This window comes from Malania oleifera, chromosome 5 (assembly GCF_029873635.1).
Source record: "Malania oleifera isolate guangnan ecotype guangnan chromosome 5, ASM2987363v1, whole genome shotgun sequence".
Classification (NCBI taxonomy): domain Eukaryota; kingdom Viridiplantae; phylum Streptophyta; class Magnoliopsida; order Santalales; family Ximeniaceae; genus Malania; species Malania oleifera.
In genome coordinates this window covers 62,992,112-63,005,634 of record NC_080421.1, presented here as the reverse complement: position 1 = coordinate 63,005,634, position 13,523 = coordinate 62,992,112, and the positions used below count along the sequence as shown (strand labels likewise).

Here is a 13,523-nt window from a genome sequence, read left to right as displayed (position 1 = left end):
TTTTGTCTGGATTTTTCCAGACTGTCAAGGAGATATCATATTCTCCTTGTTGTACATTCTTCATCTATAATTGATATTCTTCTTTTGCTATCAAAAAGAGAGTCACCACCAAACTAAAAAGTTTCTACTAGGTTGTGGGCATTTGGCAACAACATTAATCTTGTTAACACATCACCTCATGTGTGATCCACACCCTTCATATGAGACCCAGTCGCAGAATGATATATGAATAGGGATAAAATACTCACATTGAGAATTTAAGCCAAGACCTCTGGGCAACAATGAGCTTGATACCAGTTGTTAGCACTAATCAAAATTGTAAATGCCTAGGAGCTATCATACATAAGCAACACATGGAAGAGCAGGACCTTAGCTTCAATCTAAAGGCCTCAGCCATCAGGTTATGGCACTTATGTACCAACCCATGTATACGAGTTAGAAGAACACTAGTTCTCTTATCTCTTTCATTGTGGGACTCTAGCTATCATCCAAGCAAATCCAATATCTATCAGGTCTTAATGCATACAATGAGCAAAACATGTTAATTATATCTGGAACATCTTTTCTTATCATGCTACAAATTGAACATCATGATAGTTTTTAGAAAAAATGGTGTGAAAAATAGAAAAGATGAAAGCAGCACAAGCATGCCTAAACTAAAAGAAAATTTCACCTGAATATTATTGCATTGGACTCAGAAGCTCTCTTCCAGTCAACATATATTGGCAAAGTCAAGAGATAATCAGTGTTTAACGCAGATGTCAACATTAAATCACTAGCTGATAGTTCTTCAAATTGAGCATTATGGAGCAGTTGCAAGAAAGCCCGCTGGAAACGAGTGGAAACAGCAACTCTGTAAACAATTTTGCATAAGAGTTAAAATTGGCCACCTTTTTTTTTCACAATCAAGAATTGCAAGACCATATAAAACTTCTTTTTTCTTTTTTAGTGAAAAAAAAAAAAAAAAAAACCTCGCTCTTGAATATAAAGACAGAAGGACAAAGACCTTCACCAAAAAAACTTCAATGAATAGAAGAAAAAGAAACGGGTTAAGGTTACTGCAAAACAGGTTCAAGGGAACAAAATTCCATTTAAATGAAAAATTAATAGCCAATAATTTAGCCAAGAAATTTATCTCCCATAGCCCTCCTAACAGCAAAAGTACACCCCAATCCCAAAAGACAGAAGGACAAAGACCTTCACTAAAAAAACTTCAATGAATAGAAGAAAAAGAAACGGGTTAAGGCTACTGCAAAACAGGTTCAAGGGAACAAAATTCCATTTAAATGAAAAATTAATAGCCAATAATTTAGCCAAGAAATTTATCTCCCATAGCCCTCCTAACAGCAAAAGTACACTCCAATCCCAAAAGAAACGTGTTATCTTGTAACCAAACATTTCTTAACCTGTTTCCTTCCACCAACGAATGTGGAGTTTCTAGAAGGAACTTTCTTCATAGAAAAAGAAGACTTGTTATGAGACAGAAGAAAATTACAAAATGGAGGACAATGCATCCCCCCCCCCCCCCCCCCCCCTTTTCAAAAAAAAAACACCAAAATAAAACAAAGAAAATAAAAGGTATATCATAGTAGCACTAATCATGCTGCAAATCATCCAATGAAAGACCCCAGAAAGCACCAAAAACAAGAAAGGCTCAAAGTGAAACTAAGAACACACTAAGGACTAAGATGATGTAGGGATAATGGAAGGATGGTTTGAAGTGGGAAGGATTTGAAGGGGTGGCTAAACTGTCTGCAATGAGAAAATATAAGAGAGAAGCTTTGGTGTGAATGAGTAGAAAGATCCCTTGAATGAGGTAAGCGGGATACTGTAATGGCAATTAGGATTTGCATGTGTGATTGGGGAACAGAGAAAACAGCAAGCCATTGATGAGAATGTCAAGTATATGAGCCTCTGCATTGATGCTGATTGCCCACAGATTTGTTTTTCTAATAAAAAAATATAATTAATGGAAATGAGAGAGAGTTACAAATAACCAAGGAAAGACATCCTCCTAAAACAACCAAGAAAAAACAATCCCTCTCCAATCCCCCTAAAGATCAAACAACAAATTCCCCAAAAAAACATCAAAGGTGTGCCCAAAAGGAAGCAAGGAAAATGGCTCTATCCCATAATAAATGGGAAGTAGTATGTTTGTCATTAAAAATTCTAGCATTCCTTTTTGAGCCACGGAGTCCATAGAAAGAAGGGGAAAAAATACAAAAACAGCGCACTTCCATAAACCATCCTTTTCTTACTCCATCGCAAAACTACACTAACAAAAAAGCAATACCATCACCTCATCAAAAATAGAGAAAAGATTATCCCAAAGCTACTTAGCCACCTAAAAATGGAGAAAAAGATGCTAACTCATTCCACTAGACTCTCAACACATAATGCATATATAAAAATGACAGCTTTATAGGGCCTTCTTACATGCAACAAGTCATTAGTATTAATCCTATTAAACAAGCCGAATCCACTTGAAAGCCCTGATGTTAAAAGGAGCCTCACCTTCCAAATAACATTACTCAAAGGGAAAGAATGGGTCTTAGAGACTTTAACAAAATGAGAGAAAAATGATTTTTATTTATAAAAACATGAAGCATTCCCAATCCAAATCCTCAAATCATCCCTCTCTTGAATAACATAAGAATCCAAAGATCTCAACAAAATAATAAGCTCATCAATTTCAATTTCATTCAAATTCTTGGCGAAATTAAATTTTAAGGAGCCTCCCTCCCCCTTTCACAAAAAAAAAAAAAAAGATTAAAGGAATTAATGAAGGCATTATGAACAAAAGATAGTCCAAAAAGACAAGGAAACAATGAGTCCTACCAAATTTCATGCACGGTCATAAATTTCCACGAAATTTTCAAAACTTCCATTTAATTCTGCTTCTCCCCACCTTCGAAACCAAAATGGTGGTCGATTTTTTATTTGACAAAATTTCCATTGAAATTTCCATGAATCATACGAATTTTCTAGAAATTTAACCCATAAATTCAAATTTGAGATTCAAAACTCAAGGTAAAATTTCTCTCTCTGTTTATCTTCTTTTTCTTTATTGAAACTAAACATCATTTACAAGAAGGTTATGAATTATAGCTTTCAAAATTTTGAAATTATATGAAAAATCAAACTTAGATATTAGCTACAACATTTTATTTGACCATTTGAATCTAAATTACCTAGATTTTTATAATAGATAATATTTAATTGATTTATATATTCCTTTTTATTAATTGAATATGTAATATGATTATTATATTACAGTTATTGCATCTAACACAACACATACCTATCGTGGATGTATTTTATATATCTTATTGTAGTTCTAAATCTTGCATTATTATGTCTAAAAATAGTTTTTAAAGTTTCATAAAATAGCTCCTTCCTCTACTAATAATTTCCATCATTTTTTAAAATCAAAATTGAAATTGACATCAACATTGAAAATTCATCAAAAATTTCCATATTTTTGAAACCTCAAAATTTTAGTAGGAATCAAAATTTAATACCATGATTTTACCCACCCAAATATCCTCCCAAAACCAATTGAGATTGCCATTTCCAACTATGGACAAGGAAAGATGATAGAATAAACGAGTAACCAGTGAAATAAACTTCCAAGGGTTCGCATGAGAGGCATTACAAGTTCCTCAATTATCCTAACCATTCTAATGCAAACCACACTGCTTCCAATAACCTTGTGCCATAAGGAATCATCCTCCAATGGGAACCTCCATAAACATTTCCTGGCTAAGGAAATGCTTTTAGGCACAACATTATCAAGGCCAAAACCCACTTCAAACATGAGTCTCCTAATCATGTCCATACTAGCAAGATAATCCTCTACTTGTCACCAGTACCAGACCACAAAAATATCTCATAAGCCTCTCCAAAACAACTACCACACTCTGAGGAACTTCAAAAAGGGAAATAGGAACATTAGAAATGCACTGATAAGAGCAATGAAAGCCCCTGAGAATAAAAAGCTCTCTTCCACCCCTTTAACCTTATGCACATTCTCTCTACCACGGATCTCAAAAAGTGCAAGAATAAGGATTGCCTCCAAAAGGAAGACTCAAATATATCAAAGGAAAATTATGTAACCAGCAGAAACATCATACCCCCTCTTACTCATCTCTCCCGATGTTAATACAAGCCAGCCCACTTTTGAACATGTTGATCTTTAGTCCTGAAATTTTCTTGAATATTTGAGTGAAGTTAAAATCTTTCACAATTTCACAGTGCTTTCTTTGGGAAAAAGCATGGTACCATCAACAATCTAACTGAACATGGGGCACTAAAATTGCCGCACTACCAACCATAAGGCCATTCACATCAAGGCCTTCAGCACGACTAATCAACCTCCTCAACACATAAACCACTAAACAGAAAAAAAACAAAAAAAAAAACAAAAAAAAACAAAAAACAAAAAAGTTCTCAACCCCCAAGAAGCCTTAAACCACTCTCTAGGTTCACCATTCAAAATGTAGTTTAAGAACCCACCCCCTGCGCACAACATCTCAACCACCTCAGTGGCACCCCAAATGGCGTCTAAATTTGTCCACCCTTAATGAAGGCAAAATCCTCCGAAGTAGCAGAGCTCCCTACGACCTCTCATAGCTTTTTAGACTGAATCTTAGGCAGGATTTTGTAAAGACATTTTTTTCATATAAAAAAAGAAGATTTCATTAATAGAAAGAGAATTTACGAGAGGAAGAATGAGAAATCTCCCTAGACAGACCGAAACTATCCAAGACTAAACAAAAAAACACAAAAAATAAATGCCCAAGAAAAAACCATCCAGTCAATGTATTCCTCCAATCTCTTTGCAGCTCCTGAAAACTTGCCTCTTTAAAAAATCCATATCTAACACACCACAGAGAGGCCAAATATTTTATTTTTTCCCAAACCAACATCTGACTTAATTTTTTCCCAAAAAATATCTGAGTCTTACGTTCCATCCATAAACCCCATAACAATGAGAAAAAGCCACACTTCCATAAAGTTGCCCTATCCTTTCTTCTACCAAAGCATGCAAAGGATATTTCTAAAATGTCTTCCACAGGGGAAGGACAAACCCAGATTTTCTCCCATAACGCCAAAAAGCATATTCCAAATACTCCAGCAAATTCACAATGCAAAAGAAGGTGAGAAGTTGTCTCGGAGCTCTTGTAACAAAGCACACATACATCGCGAGAGAGAGAGAGAGAGAGAGAGAGAGAGCCTTCATAGCTCTCCTAATTTGCAACACGTTATTGGTATTTGTCTTATTAAGCACAACCAGCTAAGTGAAGGCCTTTATTTTAGGGGGAGCCTTAGCCTTCCAAATAGTGGAATATAGCGAGAAAGAAGAGTTGGAACAAATACTCCGTGAATTTCTATTCAAGGTTTGTGAAATCTTGTGAGTTTTTTGGAGCCGTGGCAGCATTCGTATGTTCATTAGTAATGCTGTGGCGGTGTTGTATCCGTCAGTGAGTAGTTCACCTTGTCCGTGGTTGCGTCGGTGCTTCACATGGTCTGTGCTTGTTCCAATTATTGATTGTTCTTCATGTTTTTGGTGTGGTTTCTGATTTGTGAGTGCTGTGGCAGCTCTATATCCATTGGTGATTTGTTCACCTCGTCCGTCGATGTGTCGGTACTTCACATAGTTTGCGATTGTTTTAATTAGTTTTGAGTGTTCTTCTTGTTTTTGGTGTGATTGCTCATTTGTGAGTGCTGGGATGGAATCTATGAATCTGAAAAATTTGTTTCCTACATCGCTGCCGCAAATAACGACTCAAAAGTTGGATGTAAATAACTATGCTCAATGGTCTAAAGTTATTTGGATTTATTTAGCAGGATTAGGGAAATCTGACCAGTTGCTGCAATCTAATTCTTCTTATGAGAAGAGAAAAGACATGTGGATTCAGGAAGATTCCTTAATCGTTTCCCTTTTATGGATTTCGATGGAGCCACAGATTGCACGGATGTGTATGCATCTAGATACGTGCAAGGAGATTTGGGTTTATGTCAAACTTCTATACTCCAGTAACATTACACATAAGTGTGATTTATCCCAAGAGTACTTTCAGTTACAACAAGGATAGAGGCAATTGCAGATTATTCTGGAGAGATGAAACCAATTCATGAGGAGCATAACGTTGTGCAACCTATAACTGCCAACGTTCGTGAGATGCAGAAGCAGAGGGAGCAGATGACAGTTCTTTGTGTTCTAGCAGGCTTGAGACCTGAGTTTGAGGCAGTTCAGTCCCAGATACTCAGAAGTGTCGAGCTGCCATCATTTGCTGATGTTTATTCTCGTGTCCTTCGTGCTTCCTTCAGCACGCATTCTCCTACTCTTACATCAGGCTCAAAGACGACAGCCTTTGCTGCACAGAGTGATTCTAGTTCTCTACCAAACAACCACAAAAGTTATCGCAATGTTTTGAGTAGTCGTAGTGGCAGAGACAGACGAGGCAGAGGCAATCCTCGCAAGTGCACCTTTTGTGGATGGAATAATTATACTATTGAGCCGTGTTGGGATCTTCATGGCAAACATTCATGTGTTTCCAATGGAGCCAACATTGACTTCAAACCTTTGGGGGCAGCCAATGCAGCCACCACCAACTCCTCACCTTTGGGTCGAGAGGGGGGCAACCTACTGTCTCTATGTCAAAGAAAGATTATTCCAAGTTCCAACAGTATCAAGCGCCACAACAAGCTTCTCTTCCCATTGAATCTCTTGCCCAAAGACGTAATCATACAATATGCCTATCATCTACTTCTCGTCCTAGTCCTTGGGATCATAGACTCCGCTGCCACAGTAATAACATAGGTATACCTAGCTTTTACCCCACTCTTCCATATCCTGCAAATTTACCTTGTGTTACTCTTGTTGATGGATCCACTACTGCAGTCAAGGGAATTGGGGTTGTAAATCTCACTTCTTCTATTTTTGTTCCTTCAGTTTTATATATTCCTAAATTTCCTTTCAATCTTATGTCCGTTAGCAAAGTCATTAAATCCGTGAATTGTTCAGTGACATTCTTCCCTGACTCTGTGGTTATTCAGGATTTGAAGACGAGAAAGACGATTGGCAGAAGGCATGAAGCTAGTGGACTCTATCACTTTGAGCCGCTGTCTACTTCCAGCGCTTGCACTACTGCTACCACACCTTACCAAATTCAATGTCGCTTGGGTCATCCTTCATTGGAAAAGTTAAAATATCTTGTTCCTAGTTTGAGTTCTGTGTCTAGTATGGATTGTGAGTCTTGTTAGCTAGGAAAGCATCATCATATTTCTTTTGCTTCTCGGGTCAATAAACAGGCAGCAAGTCCTTTTATATTAGTTCATTCAGATGTCTGGGGTCCTAGTAGGGTCATGTACAAGTTGGGTTTTCGGTACTTTGTAACCTTTGTGGATGATTATTCAAGAATGACTTGGTTATATTTTATAAATGATCGTTCAGAGTTATTTCATGTATTTTGTCCCTTTTGTTCTAAAATAAAGACTCAATTTGGTTTTCCAGTTCGAATACTTTGAAGTGCTAATGCTAAGTAGTTTTTCAGTGCATAATTCACTACTTATATGACTCAGTGTGGTATTATTGTTCATCAATCATCTTGTACCCACACTCCTCAAAAAAATGGGGTTGTAGAGCGAAAAGATAGACATCTTCTTGAAACCACCTGCACTTTTCTTTATCAAATGCATCTACCAAAAGTGTTTTGGAATGATGTTGTACTTACTGCTTGTCATCTGATCAACAGAATGTCATCCTCTGCTCTTAGTGGTAAAATTCCCTACCCCATTCTCTTTCCTAATTCACCTTTATTTTCTCTTTCTCCTCGTACATTTGGGTGTGTGTCCTTTATTCATCAACTAACTCTTGGGTGGATAAGTTGGATCCTCGTGCTATGAAATGTGTCTTTCTGGGCTACTCATACACTCAAAAGGGATATCATTGTTATGGTCCTATGCTGCATCGCTTCTTTGTTTCTGCCGATGTTACCTTCTTTGAGTCTACACCCTACTACACCCAGTCAATGAGCACTTCTGAGCTCAATAAGTCTCTTCCTTTGCCTAATCTTCTAGATTCTATGTTGTTGTCCATGCCCAACCAGCCATCTAAGTCCCCATGTAGTTTGAATCCTTCTCATTGCTTTGATCATCCTAATTTGTAGGTGTATTCACGACGGCAGCTCCAAGGAAGAGAGTCCCCTCTATCTTCTACTACCACGCCTTTGATTTCCTCATCTGATGATCATACTTCCTATGATGTTGATCCTCCTATTGATGTTCAGAAAGGTACACACACATGTACTCAACACCCCATTTCCAACTATGTTTCTTATTACTCCTTATCACCCTCCTATTATTGTTTTGTTACTACTCTATCATCTACTACCCTTCCTAAATATGTTTCGTAAGTCTTAGCCCATTCAAGGTGGAGGGATGCTATGGTTGAAGAGATAGATACTTTACATGACAATGGTACTTGGGACTTGGCACCTCTTCCTCCTAACAAGTCTATGGTTGGTTGTCCCTGGGTTTACACTATGAAAGTCAACCCCAAAGGTTCTGTGGCTCGTCTAAAGGCTCGTCTTGTTGCTAAAGGATACACTCAAGTGTATGATCTGGATTATTTTAACAATTTTTCTCCGGTTGCCAAATTTACATTTGCACGTCTATTCATCCCCTTGGCTGCCATTTGTCACTGGCCTTTGCATCAGCTAGATGTGAAAATGCCTTCTTGCATGGTGACCTTGAGGAGGTTTATATGGAGCAACCACCTCAGAGGGAGTTAGGCTTAGTGTGTCGGCTCAAGAAGGCTTTATATGGTTTAAAACAATCTCCCAGAGCATGGTTTGGGCGTTTCAATGTTGTAGTACATGAGTTTGGTCTTCGATGGTGCTTGGATCATTCTGTGTTTTGTCGTCATACTTCATTGGGTAGGATTCTTCTTGTTGTTTATGTGGATGATATTGTTATTACGAGTAATGATGATAAAGGTATTTAGAGTCTTGAATAAGTTTCAGATCAAAGATTTGGGACCGTTTAAATACCTCTTGGGTATAGAAATATCTAGATCTCGTATCAAAACTGTTGTGTCATAGAGGAAGTATGTTCTTGATCTTTTGGAAGAAAGTGGCTTGTTTGGATATAAACCGGTTGATACAGCCCACGGATCCTAACAGCAGGTTAGTGTCGAATATAGGTGATTTGCTAGCTAATTCTAGACAATACCGGAGACTTGTTGAAAAGTTGAATTATCTCACAATTACTCAGCCGGATATATCTTTTGCAACAAGTGTTGTGAGTCAATTTCTAGATTCTCCAAGGCCAAGTCATTGTGACACAATAATTCACATCTTAAGATATCTCAAAGGTGCCCCTGGGAGAGGTCTTTTATATCATGATTAGGGTCACACATATCCAGGGATATACAAATGCAAATTGGGCTCGCCTTCCGATCGGAGATCTACCACCGGGCACTATATCTTCGTTGGTGGTAATTTGATTTCTTGGAAAAGTAAGAAACAAACTATGCTGGCAAGGTCAAGTGTTGAATCAAAATATAGAGCTATGGCTCACACTACCTATGAACTTGTCTAGTTGAAGAACATGTTGGAAGAATTGGGTTTTTCACATTCTCAGCCTACGAAGTTGATGTGTGATAATCAAGCTACTCTTCATATTGCCTCCAACCCAATCTTTCATGAGCGGACAACGCACATTGAAGTTGATAGCCACTTTGTTCGGGAGAAACTTGTGCAGAAGCTCATTACAACCGCTTATGTGAAGACGGACATGCAACTTGTTGATTTGTTTACCAAAGCATTGGGTGGTTCTTGTGATAAATTCATTTGTAACAAGCTAGGAGCTTATGACATTTATGCTCCATCTTGAGGGGGAGTATTAAAGGTTATATATGTCTTTTAGTATTATTATGATTGAGTGTGTTAGTATGTTAATTAGTGAGAGTTAATAAGGGTATTGTTGTCATTAGAATGCATTTAATTTATATTATAAATAAAGGGAGAGACCTATCTTCAAGTTAGATCATTCATTTTGATCAAATATTAACTATAATAAACTCAATGTACAAAAATGAGTTAATGCATTACTGACACGCTAGTCCTTAACAATTCCCACGAACCTGATCCAACTTTCCAATTTACCTACTTCAACTACAACTAATATTTATCACAAGAATATAAAAATACGAAAAAGAAAAGTAATCTTCTAATAATAAATAAAGCTGTCATATTTTAAGCAAACCTGGAATCCCCACCAGAATTTTTCTTCGGATTTTTGGCTGATCCAAATAGAGATCTCAAATCTATACCATAACTAAAAGGTGTAAGTTGATCAACTTCTGTCTTCTCCTCCCCATATCTCTCCATGCTTCTGGTTCCAGCTGCGTCATCCCTAGTTGAGTTAGACTCCTTCCAGTCAATTACAAATTTTCTTTCTAAACCAGTTGAGCCTTGATCAATTGTTCCATCTTCTTCAAAAGAATGAGTAATGGAATAATCAATTCTCATTTCTTCAAGAAGGCCTTTGTGTTCAGCATGAAGTATAGAGTCCAAGCACCTGCAGTTCGACAAACAACGCACTATTTTGGAACTTAATTTCTTATTAAGGACTAAAACCAGAGAAAAATTGGACAAAGAAAAGGAAACTATAGCATACTGTACCATACTGCTTCTGTTTCTGTAAAATCAAGGACAAAACTACAAATACATTACTTTTTTCATGAAAATGGATGAGAAAAACAAACGTTCTTTCATTCTAACTTTTGTTCATTTTCCACTCTCTGAAAATATCTAAGCCCAGGAAGTTGGCTTTCTGCACATTGAAACGTCTATAAAACAATCAGATCTCTTCAACCATCCAACATGAACAAAAATGCCATCAATAATTTTCAAATTCCTCTCTGATCCAAACATAGATTTAATTTCCTTAAATTTCAGAATTTCTTCAAACTTACAGAAATTTCAATTAAAATTATGTTGAAACCTCCAATATCTAAACACAGTGGAAGCATCACACACACTTTTTCAGAAAATTGAGCAGAATTTTCTTTTTCTTTTTTTTTTGATAAAGAGAGAAATTTTATTTCTTCCAAATTCCTTTATTAAGCTGCTCAAATACTGGTCAATTTCATCATGCTTTTTCAATTCCTCAAACCCAAAGACAAATGCCCTCATGCTTTTTTGTGTATCATATGACATGCCAAATTTAATGTAAACCCTTATGAACACTGCATTTCTCAGACTAAACTTCTTCTGAGAATTCAAAAACCTTCCCAGATCACACTCTAGAAGCATAATGAGTCCTGATACACCAAACAATTGCCAATGCTGGATGTTCAAACAAATGCATAAATTTTCCTTTCTCATCTGCATGTTCCTATATCAAAATACCACTAGCTGCCCTTTTGTTGGAGCTTGCGAACACAATTTTTCTGGGCAAGAAAGAGCATTTTTTATCAGGATAAAGCTTCCTTTAGAATCTCAAGATCTGACCATGATATTTTCAAGAATTTTCTCTCAAAGTGACCATCTACCAAAATATATCTTATTATATATAGAAATAAATGAGTTGATATATGATCTCACGATAGAGAAACTAATGAACTCAAAAGTGACTTAGCACCATCTTAATGATATGCATGAATGCGCTATGTGTATTGGATAGGACATCTTTTTTGTTTTTCCCAAAATTTTCTTCAAAAAATAATGAGAAGCAGGAATGAGGGGGTGGGTAATGATATGATTTGACCTATCCAACATACATAGCACATCCATAATTCCCCATGAATACATTTATCTGAACTCTTAATAATAAGCTGATATAGTTTGTAAAGCTAATCTAGGGACCAAAGCGTAGCTTGTCACATAGCTGTAAATGATTATAATATCCTCCGCACGTCCATAACAACCAGCTCTTGGAGTTCTATCAATATTTGTTGTGTTTCTCGTAGAAACTCTAAGTACATGAGCTTAAAAATCCATTATTACATTGCAAACATAGGGAAGGTGCTTTGTAGAACTATTAGGAAGGTATTGGAATAGGCAGAGGAGGCCTTTGTCATGGAATTAGGTTCTTGAGAATTGCTCTGTTGGTGTAAAAAGCATAAAATTTTGTTCAGAATAGCAAATCAATGCGTTGCACATAGAAATAAAAGAAATAAAATAAGAGGAAGAATCAAAAGATAAAAGGATTCAGCGCAAGTAAAAGAATAAAAGGAAGAAGAAAGGGAATTAAAATGCAATCATTTTCTCAAAGCAAGTATAGATCTATAATGAACTGATCAATCAAATATCGACCAACTCCAAAAGGGATTATCGTGAGAGTTGAACAATGGGTGACAATGATTACAACCCTTAAAGAAAATCTCAACCATCAATGACAACCTAAATGTGAAACAGCCCAAAAAAACGAACAAGTCCTTAATAGATCACTGTCCAAGTATCATAAACAGTAGAAGACTGCAGCAAAGTGAAGGGCAGCTCCCTACAGTAGCACAAACACTACTACAACACCACACTACTAATGCCCCAATGACTCATGAAAATTTACTACTTTTAATAACAAATCCATATACAACAAAAAACTAATTACAAGGGATTCACTCCTTGATTTAAAAGTACCTACCTCTGGCCATAAAAACTAAATTAATCAAACACATTCCTCGGATCGTCCAAAGCATCTGGACCTCCACTCTCATCCTTCCCAGAGCTGCCATCACCAACACTGAACGAAAATTCAAAGGCTTTCTCTAGAGAGGTAATGATTGGAACACCTCCGGCTGCAAGGTCTCCTGGAACAATTCTTGCAAGCCTCTAGAAGAAGGGGACCTTGGCCTAAATCTTGTCAAGGAGTGTAACCGAGCATCCATTTACAAAATGCACTGGAACATCATTGTGATGTAGGACAGAAATGGAAGATTAGAAGAGGGAGAAAGTGAGAATTAAGGGGAGAAATAGAGAATGAAAAAGAGAAATGAAGCAGGAGAAGAAGAAAAGAGAAGAAGAAAGTGGAGAAGAGGCTGCCCAACAGGAAGAAAACTAAGACAACAGAGAACATAACAGAACAGAGAACAGAGAGCAACAGAGAGAGACAGAGAGTTCAAGAAAGAACAGAGAAGGGAAGAAGGAAGAAGAAGAAGAACAAAAGAGAAGAGGAGAGGAAAACCTTGAACAAGAGAGAGAGAAAACAGACTGAATTCTGGAATTCAGATCTAATAAGTGTCCCAAACAACTTTTGTTAAAGGTTAATTTGGTCATTTAGCATTATTAGTGTGTTAATGCTATGTTAATAAGTGTGAGTTAGTAAAGGTATTATGGTCATCGGTATGTACTTGACCTATATTATAAATAGAGGGAGAGATCTATCATTGTGATTATGTTTTAAATTCGCACTTCAACATGCTATTAGAGCAAGATCTGCCCACAACCCTAAGCACATAATGTTGACCCTATGGGTCATACCCTGTTTTGATTATGACAAATACTCAGGTACTT

At 36.9% G+C, this 13,523-nt stretch overlaps 1 protein-coding gene across 1 annotated transcript in view; it reads right to left on the bottom strand.

Annotated features, from left to right (window-relative positions):
• Nucleotides 1-13,523, bottom strand: part of LOC131155747 (uncharacterized) — a 136,370-nt gene that overhangs the window by 107,329 nt on the left and 15,518 nt on the right. The window contains exons 2-3 of the mRNA XM_058109127.1: nucleotides 10,273-10,587; nucleotides 674-853 (exon numbers count right to left, since the gene is read on the bottom strand). Of these exons, the coding sequence (XP_057965110.1) occupies nucleotides 674-853; nucleotides 10,273-10,587 (495 nt within the window). The remainder of the gene's footprint in view (nucleotides 1-673; nucleotides 854-10,272; nucleotides 10,588-13,523) is intronic.